The 10,000-nt window shown below is 44.6% G+C and overlaps 1 protein-coding gene across 2 annotated transcripts in view; it reads left to right on the top strand.

Moving 5' to 3' along the window:
- LOC119595580 overlaps positions 1–9,323 on the top strand; it is a 72,800-nt gene extending 63,477 nt beyond the window's left edge. For both annotated transcript variants that reach the window (XM_037944695.1, XM_037944699.1), the window contains exons 6-8: positions 48–113; positions 357–581; positions 8,187–9,323. In XM_037944695.1, coding sequence (XP_037800623.1) covers positions 48–113; positions 357–581; positions 8,187–8,287 — 392 coding nt within the window. In that variant the 3' untranslated portion in view covers positions 8,288–9,323. The remainder of the gene's footprint in view (positions 1–47; positions 114–356; positions 582–8,186) is intronic.
- The last annotated feature ends 677 nt before the right edge of the window (positions 9,324–10,000 follow it).

Here is a 10,000-nt window from a genome sequence, read left to right as displayed (position 1 = left end):
AAAGCAGTGATGATTATAAAAATAAGTTCTTTCGCCTCTATTTCCAGTGGACATCTATCCCCCCCGCTTTCTCATACACGCCGCCACTGTCGTCCTTCCAGTCAACGCTTCAGGTAATTCTGGTGTTTTCCACATCAAAAGTTACTTATTTCTCTTCGTTTAATCAAATAAAAAGCGGACTAACCTTTTCACATTTTCTGTTCAGTTAAACGGCTTTCTCTTCGAAATAGAGACATCAAAATGCCAATAATGTATAAACTGACACATCAAATAAATATACATACAGAGAGTAAACAAATAGAAAACACACATAATTTCTTCCTCGCATTTTTTTTTCTTTTTTTCCCTCTCGCCAGGGATCGTGTACCGCGCCTGGAGCACTGACGATGACCTCGGCCTGACCTGTCCTCTCGGCCCGGGGGAATCGGCGCGCTGTCCCTGCGCCTCCGTCACGTATCAGCTGTTCTCGGGCCCTGGGGATCGCCACTTCATCCTCGACCCTGACACGGGGGTCCTGAGCAGGGTGCCGGCGACGCCCCTCCAGCCCGGCCGATCCTACAAGTATAAGATAATGGTCCAAGGTAAGCGAGGAGAACAGTAGCATATAAAGATGGCCAGAGAAGTTTTTTATGTATATTATTAAGTCTATATATACATATATATTATTATGTATATATATATATATATATATATATATATATATATATATATATAATATGATATATAATATATATATATATATATGATATATATATATATGTTGTGTGTGTGTGTGTGTGTGTGTGTGTGTGTGTGGTGTGTGTGTGTGTGTGTGTGTGTGTGTGTGTGTGTGTGTGTGTGTGTTGTTGATTGTTGAACCTCTCTGGCATTTTCCTGAAACACTCTTTGGCCCGATGATAGCTGTAACTTTCTGTGGTTTCTCTTCCCCATACTGCATTTTCTCTTTGCAGAATCAAATTGTTATCAATCGGGTTTTGGTGACAAATGTGTTGATTTTTCTTAGTTCATTCCTTGAGTTTTCAATGCATTCGTAACTTGGCAGTTCCAGAAGCAATTAAACACTCAGAATACACTCCCACACACACACACACACACACACACACACACACACACACACACACACACACACACACACACACACACACACACACACACACACACAACACACACACAACACACACACTCACACACAGCAGCAGACTTTTCTTCACTGGTTACAATGTTCTTTCATCTTAATATAGCTGTGGCCCAAGGTCACTGTAACTCTCACTTTGAAGAGAAATTCCCATGCCTTTGCTTCCCCACAAAACCCCATAAATTTCCCCATGAAAAGATCAACACCCGTTTAAATCATATTTTCCCCCATGATCAGCCATCGCCCCCGGTTTGTTGGGGTCAAGAAAAAAAATGAAACCCTCGCTGATAGGGCCCACATAAGCCGGGCCCGTAGTGAAAGGAGCGTTGGTCTAAGCGGGGGGAAAAAAACTGTCAGGGGGGGAAAGACCGACAAAGGAGACGCATAAAATAATTAGGAAGAAAAAGCCATGGTTTATTCGCTTTAAGACCTCCGGAGGATTTTGTCCTGCTGTGCCTTCTTTTTAAACTTTTCAGTTATTTTTTTTGAAATTGTTTTTGTGGCTTTAAAAAACAATAAATAAAGAAGGGACAGGGTGTGCAAGGGGGGGGGAAAGGGAAAAAAAAGAGGAAAAGGGAGGGAAAAGATAAAGGGGGGAAAAAAAAAAAAAAGAGAGAGGAAGGGAGGAAGGATGGAAAAAAATAGGGGAAGGAGAATGCAAGAGGGACAGAAAAGAAAAATAATATGAAGGGAAAAAAAGGGGAAAAAGAGGAAAAAAAGACGTTTTTGGGAAAAAAATAACAGAAAAGAGGGTGTGAAAAAAAAGGGGGGTAAAAGAGAGAAAGAGCAACAAAGAGAGACGGGGGGAGAACCCAATAGAGCAGTTTTTGAAAAGGAAAGAAGAAAAAAGGGAAAAAAGGAAAGGGGGGAAAAAAAAAAAAGAAAAAAGCGGGGGGAGGAAAAGGGGAGTGGGGGAAAAAAGAAAAAAGGGGAAAAACGAAAGAAAAGAGGGGAAAGGGGGGAGAAGAAGAGGGGGAGGGAAAGAGGGGAAAGAAGATTTTAAAGAGAAGAGGGGAGAGGGAAAAAGAGAGAGAGAGAGGAGAGGGGGGAGATGAGAGAGGAGAGAGAGGGAGGGAGGGAGGGAGGGGGGACGAGAGAGGGGAGAGTGGAAGGGAGGGCAGAGAGGAGAGAGAGAGGAGAAAGGGAGAAGAGAGAGAGGAGAGGGGGGTGTGTGTTGTGTGTGTGTGTGTGTGGGTGTGTGTGTGTGGTGGGTGGGTTTAATGAGTGGTGGTGGTGTGTGGTGGTGTGGATCGGTGGGGATTTCTTTTGAATGATGATTATAAAAATAAGTTTTTTCCCTCTTTCCCGTGGAATCATCCCCCCGCTTTTATACACGCCCCCATGCGTCCTTCCAGTCAACGCTTCAGGTAAAAATTTGGTGTTTTCCACATCAAAAAAATACTTTTTTTCTCCGTTTAATCAAATAAAAAAAAGGGAAAACCTTTTCACATTTTTTTGTTCAGTTTTTTAAGGCTATTTTCTTCGAAATAGAGCATCAAAAGCCAATAAAGATAAACTGACACATCAAAAAAAAATATACAACAGAGAGTAAACAAATAGAAAACACACATAATTTTTTTCTTTGCATTTTTTTTTTTTTTTTTTCCTCGCCAGGATGTGTACCCCGCCCCGGACACGACGAGACCTCGGCCCGGGTGTCCCCTCGGCCCCGGGGGGAAACGGCGCGCTGTCCCTGCGCCCCCCGTCACGTATAGGTTCTCGGGCCCGGGGGGTCGCCCCTTCATCCCGCCCTGACACGGGGGTCCGGCAGGGGGCCCGGGGCGCCCCTCCAGCCCGGCCCATCCTACAGATAAGATAAGGGGCCAAGGGAAAGCGAGGAAAAAAAAAAAATTTAAAAAATTTTTATTTTTTTTAAGTTTTATATAAATTATATATAAAAAAATTTTAATATTATAAAATATAATATATATATATAAAATATATTATATATATATTATATAATATAAAATTTATATATTATATGTTTTTGTGTGGGGTGTGTGTGTGTGTGTGTGGTGTGTGGTGTGTGTGGTGGTGGTGTGTGGTGTGTGTGTTGGTTATTATTTGGGGGAACCTCTCGGATTTTCCGAAACACTCTTTGGCCCCATGATAGCTGTAACTTTCTTTGGGTTTTTTTCCCATACGCATTTCTCTTTGCAGAATCAAATTTTTCAAACGGGGGTTTTGGTGACAAATGTTTGATTTTCTAGTTTATCCCTTTAGTTTTCAATGCATTCGTAACTTTGGCAGTTCCCGAAACAATTAAACACCCGAATACACTCAACAACACACACACCACACACCAAACACACACCCCCACAAACAAAAACCACACCCACCCACACACACACACACACACACACACACACACAAACACCCACACCCACGCACACAAGCACGCACGCACCCACACTCAGATTGATAGAAAAAGAGAGAAAAAGAGGGGAGAGAGAGGAAAAGAGAGAGAGAGACAGGGGAGAGAGGGGACAGAGAGGAGAGGAGAGGGGAAGAGGGAAGAGGGGGGGAGGGAGAAGGGGGGAGAGGGAGGGAGGGGGGAGAGAGAGGGGGGGGAGGGAGGGAAGGAGAGAGAGGGGGAGGGAGAGGGAGAGAGAGAGAGAGAGAGAGGGGGAGAGAGAATGAGAGAAGAGGAGAGAAGAGAGAGATAGGAGAGGAGAGAAGTAGAGAGAGACGAAAGGGGGGAGAGAGAGGGGGAGAGGAGAGGAGGAGAGAGAGAGGAAAAAAAAGGAGAGAGAGAGAGAGGAGAGAGAGGGAGAGAGAAGAGGAAGAAAAAAGAAGAGGAAAAGAGAGAGGGGGAGAAGGGGGAGAGAGAGAGAGAGAGAGGAAGAGGAGGAGAGAAGAAAGGAAGGAAAGAGAGAGTGAGAGAGAGGGGAGAGGAGGGGAAGAGGAGGAGAGAGGGAAAAGGAAAAGGAGAGGGGAAAGGAAGGGGGAAAGGGGAGGAAAAAAGAAGGGAGGAAGGAGGGGGGAAAAAGGGGAAAGGTTAAAAGGAGGTCCCGTTTAAGGATTTTCTTTGGTTTTGGACAAACCGAAATTTTTTTTTTTAAAAATGATTGTGGAAGGAAGGAGGGGGGAAAAGGGAGGGGGGGAAGAGGTAGAGATTGTAAAAGAGAATTTGTAAAAAAAAAAGAGAGGGGAGAGAGGGAGAGAGAGAGAAAGGGGAGGGGGGAGAGAGAGAGGGGAAAAAGAGAGAGAGAGGGAGGAGAGAGGGGGAGAGGGGGAAGGAGAAAAAGAGAGGGGGGAGGAGGGAAAAGGAGAGAGAGAGAGGGAGGGGGGAGAGAGAGAGAGAGGGGGGGAGAGAGAGAGAAAAAAGAGGGAAAGGGGGAAGGGGAGAGAGGGAAAAGAGAGAGAGAAGAGGAGAGGAGGGGAGAGGAAGAGAGGGGGAAGAGAGAGAGAGAGAGAGGGGGAAAAAAAGAGAGAAGAGAAGAGAGAGAGGGAGAAAAGAGAGGAAGAAAGGAGAGGAAAGAAGAGAGAGAAGAAAGAAAAGAAGAGAGAGAGAGAGAGAGAGAAAAAGGGGAGAGGAGGAGGGGAAGAGGGGAGATAGAGAGAGAGAGAGGGGGGGGGAGAAGAAGAGGGAAAAGAGAGAGAGAAAAAGAGGAAGAAGAGAGAGAGAAAGAGGGAGAGAGAGAAAGAGAGAAAAGGGGAGGGGGGAGGGGGAAAAAGGGGGGAGAAGAAGAGAGGAAGAGGGGGAGAGAGAGAGGGAGAGGGAAAAAAAAGGAGAAAGGGGGAGAGAGGGGAAAAGCGAGAGAGAGAAGAGAGAGAGAGAGAGAGAAGAGAGAGAGAGAGAGAGGAGAGAGGAGAGGAGAGGAGAGAGAAGAGAGGAAAAGAGAGAGAGAGGAGAGAGGAGAGAGAGAGAGAAAAAGAGAAGGAGAGAGAGAGAAGGAAGGAAAAGAGGAGGAGAGAGAGAGACGAGAGGAAAAGGGGGAGAGAGAGAAAAGAGAGAGGAGAGGTTAATAGGAAGGGGGAGAGGGGGGAGAGGGAGAGAGGAGAGAGGAGAGGGGGGAAAAGAAAAGAGACGAGAGAGGAGGAGGAGAGAGAGAGAGAGGAAGAGAGGGGGAAGATGGGGGGAGGGGGAGAGGGGGAGGAGGAAGAGAAAAAGAGAGAAAGAAAGGGGAGAGAGAGGGAAAGAGAAAAGGGGAAGGGGGAAAAGAAAAAGGGGAGAAGAGGAGAGAGAGAGAGAGAGAGAGGAGAAAGAGAAAGAGAGAGGAAAGAGGAGAGGAGGAAAAAAGGGAGGACGAGAGAGAGAGAGAGAGGAAGGAGAGGAGAGAGAAGAGAGAGAGAGAAAAGGGGAAGAGAGAGAGGGAGGGGAAAAGAGGAGGAGAGAGGGAGAGAGAGAGAGGAGAGGAAAAGGGAAGAGAGAGAGAGAGAGAGAGGGAGAAGAGAGGAAAAGAAGAGAGAGGAGAGAGAGAGGAGAGGGGAGAGAGAGAGAGAGAGAGAGAGGAAGAGAAAAGAGAGAGAGAGAGAGAGGGAGAGAGAGGGAAAGAGAAAAAGAGAGAGAGAGGGAAGAAAAAGGAGAGAAGGGAAAAGAAAAAGAGAGAGAGAGGAAAGGAAAGAAGAAGGGAGGAAAAAGAAAAAGAGAGAGAGAGGAGAGAGGAGGAAGAGGGAGAGGAGGGAGGGAAGAGAGAGGGAGAGAGAGGGGGAGGGGGAGAGGAGAGAGAGAGAAAGGGGCGAGAGAGAAAGAGAGAGAGGGAGAGAGAGGGGAGGAAGAGAAAGAGAGAGAGAGAGAGAGAGAGAAGGGGAAAGGGGAAAAAGAGGAGAGAGAAAAGAAAGAGAGAGAGGAGGGAAGAGAGAGGAGATGGGGGAGGAAAAAGGATAGAGGGAGGGGAGGGGGGGAAGAGAAAGGGTGAAAAGAGGGGAGGAAGGAGGGGGGGGAAGAGAGGGGGGAGAGGGAAAAGAAAGGGGGAGAGGGAGAGGGGGAAGGAGAAGAAGAGAGAGAGAGAGAAGGAAGAAAAGAGGGGAAGAGGGGAAAAGAGGAAGGGGGAGAGAGAAGGGAAAAGAGAGGGAAGGGGGAGGGAGGGAATGAGAGAGAAAGGGGGGGGGGGAAAAAGGGGGGGGGGGAAAAGGGGAAAAGAGGGGAAAAGAGGGGGGGGAAAGGGGAAGGGGGGGGAAAAGAGAGAAAAGAAGAAGAGGGGGTTGGGAAAAAAGGGGGAGAGAGAAAAAGGGGAGGAGGAGAGGAGGGGAAAAAAGGGGGGGGGGGGGGGGGGGGGGGGGGGGGGGGGGGGGGGGGGGGGGGGGGGGGGGGGTTTTTTTTTTTTAAAAAAAAAAAAAAAAAAAAAGGGGGGGGGGGGGGGGGGTTTTTTTTTTTTTTAAAAAAAAAAAAAAAAAAAAAAAAAAAAAAAAAAAAAAAAAAAAAAAATTTTTTTTTAAAAAAAAAAAAAAAAAAAAAAAAAAAAAAAAAAAAACCGGGGGGGGGGGGGGGGGGGAGGAGAGAAAGGGGAGAAAGAGAGAGGAAAGAGGAGAGAGAGGAGGAAAAAAAGAAAGAGAGAGAGAGAGGAAGAGAAAAGAGGGGCCGAGAGAGAGAAGAGGGAAGAGAAAGAGAAGAGAAGGGGAGGAAGAGAAAGAGAGAGAGAGAGAGGAAAAAAGAAGAAAAAGAGAGAGAGGAAGGAAGAGAGGAGAGAGAGGGAAAAGAAAGAGAGGGAAAAGGGAAGAGAGGAGAAAGGATGAGAGAGGAGAGGATGGGGGAAGGGGAGAGAGGGGGAGGAAAGGGGGAAAGGAGGGGGAAAAGGAAAAAATAAAAAAAAAAAAAAAATTGGGGGGGGGGGGGGGGGGGGGGTTTTTGGGGGTTTGGGGGGGGGGGGGGGGGGGAAGGGAGAGTAAGAGAAGAAAAAAAAAATAAATATAAAAAAAAAAAAATAAAAATTTAAAAAAAAAAAAAATAAATTTTCGGTTGTTGTGTTGTGGTGTGGGTTTGTTTTGGTTGTGGGTGGGGGTTGGGGGGGGTGGGGGGGGTGTGGGGGGGGGGGGAGGGGGGGGGAAAGAGGAAGGAGAAAAGGAGGGGAAGAAAGAAAAGAGTAAAAAAGAGGCCCCCAGAGAGAAAAACAACAACCCAAGGAAAAAGGAGAAAACAGGGAAGAAACGGGATTTGGGGGAGTTTTTAAAGGGACGAGAAGAGAAAGGGGAAGAGCAGGAAGGAAAGAAAGAAAAAACACGGAAAAAAAACCAAAAAAAAACCCCAATTTTTTTTTTTTTTACCCCCCCCCCCCCCCCCTTTTTTTTTTTCCCCCCCCAAAAAAACAAAAAAAAAAAAAAAGAAAAAAAAACAAAAAAAAAAACAAAAACCAAAAAAAAAAAAAAAAAAAACAAAACCCAAAATTTATTTTTTTTCAAAAAGGGCCCAAAAAAATAAATTTTTCCCCCTTTTTTTTCAAAGGGCCGGGAAAAAAGGGGGAATCTTGGAAGGAAAAGAACCCGGGAGGGGGGAAGAGAGGGGGGAGGGAAATGGGGGGAAATTGAAAAGAAAGTCACCAGGAACCCCCAAGAAAAACCCCGGAAAAAGGGAAAAAGGGAAAGAGGTTTTTCGGCCAGGGGGGGGCCCCCCACAGGGGGGCCAAATTTTTAAAGGAAAGACTTTACCCCGCGTGTTTTAAACCCAAACCAAAAAATTCCCCGGAAAATAAATGATTTTTGATTATTTCGTTACCCCCCCTTGGAAAATTTTTTTTTTTTAAAAAAAAAAAGAGCACAGAAATTTGGAAGGGAGAGAGAAGAAAATAAGAAGGAAGAAAAGAGAAAAGGGAGGAAGAAGGAAAAAGAGAGAAAGGAGAAAAGAAATGGAGAGGAAAAAAAGAGGGGGATAGGGTTTTTTAAAAAGAATGAAAAAGAGGAAACCAAAAGAGGGGAAGGAAAAAGGGAAAGATGAAAAAAACAAAAAGGGACAGTGCCGAAAGAGGATTTAAAGCCAAATAAAAAAAAAAAGAGGGAAAAGAAAAAGAGAAGAGAGAGGTTCCAGGGGAGCGCGACGGGGAAAATTTTTAAATTTTTACCGTCCTCGTGCTATGGGCCGTCCCTCATGCCGTTATTCTCGCCCTCGGACCAGGAGTACCTGAGGGGAAGCAGAAGATGGATCTCCAGTACGACCTCCTCGACCTCAAAGTCTACGTCACCGAGGACCACGTCAAGAAAATCCCCTGGACTTAACCTCCTTTTCCTCTTCCTCTTTTACCTCGTTATCCTTTTCCTTTCCTTTTCGTCAAGTTCACCGGTTTCTTCTTGCTGCCTTTACTGTGCTTTTGTTTTTGTTTTTTCTTGCGCCTCTTCCACTTTATTGTTGTCGTGTTCGTGTTCTTTCAACTTTTTCCATCGGTAAAGACTTCTTATCTATTCTTCCTGCTGTGTTTTAATCTTCTAATATACTTTCATAATCACTTCCTACTTGAATTACACTCTCACCACTAATGATCATTTTGTTTTCACTCCTACTCCTTCTGCCTCATACTCTTCCTCCTCTCCTCCTGCTTCCCCTTTCCCCCTAACCTCTTCTCTCTCCTCCTCCTCCCCGTCTTCCCCTTCCTCCTCCCCATCTTCATTCCCTTTCTCCTTTTCCTCCATCATATTCTGACGTCACACTTGACACCATTCTGGAATTTTGTTGAATGTAGAGAATCGTAAAATACAGTTCATTTAGTTTGATTCATGAACTAATTCTGTATGAAAGCTGGTAGGTTAAGAACGGAACTACTTTATCACTGTAGTTACTGCACTTGTGAGAGTAGAAACTCGTGAGAGCTAGTTTAAATCTCTATATAACGACGGGTTTATAGCTCGGTTGTAATAACTGAGTATGCTAATTAAAGTATTGTTGTCAAACCATAAGAGTTCGTGGTAATGGAAAAAAGGGAATAGATAGAAAAAACAAAATGTTTACGTACGTGCTCGAACCACTGCAGTGTCATTTCACACGCCAATATTCCCAACACCACTCCCCTGAAAATCAAGATCGGGATAAAGAAAATACCTCGTCAGCTATTTTTCTATCCTGCAGAGTTAGCTGGTTCCATGTGTGGTCTATCTGACGTTTTCTTGTTTTATTTCGTCGTTTTTTTGTGTATTTATCTTTTGTTTATATTTTTATTTGTGACGTGAATCTGGAATCCACTGAGGATGCAACATTTTAACCAGAGTGTAACCTCTTTTTTTGTGTATTCTTGTTTACTTCAATAAAGAGTTTGACATCTGTGTGGTTCGAATTTACCTTATTCTTTTCTTTATTTATCTGTCTATACGTGTGTTATATATTCCATTAAACGAACGCAAGGGAATTAAATACACCAATGAGAGTAACACAGAAAATGAAAACAATAATAATCTTGTTTTCTGCATCTACAGTATATCTACAGTATGTCCGTTTTACTTTGAAAATGTGCCGGACTTGGCGAAGCGCTTAACTTTTGTTTGTTCGCGATTACTAATTCAGCAACCAACTTATCCTTTCTAATTTGACTTACAGTCAAAGGAGGTGTATTTGCATTTTTTCTCTCTCTCAGCTGCAGAATAATCGCATGTTCTTGCTGCAGCATTTGCATTCCCAGTAGCAGTTGCACCACATCGTATTCTCTTTTTCCATGTGTTACCGTGCGCCCTGTCCCTGTGTCCTTTGTTCCGAGTCACGTTACGGTTTAAAGCCCAGGCAGTCGACCCAACTCCGGCTAAAGTTTTGTTGGTTCGGAGTGTGACTTGCGTTATACTTAATTCTAAATGGCGCTCTATCTAAATCTAACGTTGTGCTCGAGCGACACGGAAAATCCATTATACCTCAGCCGCCCAAATTGTTGAATTACACGTTGATAACTTAGCATAAGATTCATAAGAAAAGGTTTTGCTATATTTCTAGAAAATAATGTAAAATACTAA

This window comes from Penaeus monodon, chromosome 3, assembly GCF_015228065.2.
Source record: "Penaeus monodon isolate SGIC_2016 chromosome 3, NSTDA_Pmon_1, whole genome shotgun sequence".
Classification (NCBI taxonomy): Eukaryota; Metazoa; Arthropoda; class Malacostraca; order Decapoda; family Penaeidae; genus Penaeus; species Penaeus monodon.
This window is presented reverse-complemented; position numbering and strand designations above follow the sequence as displayed.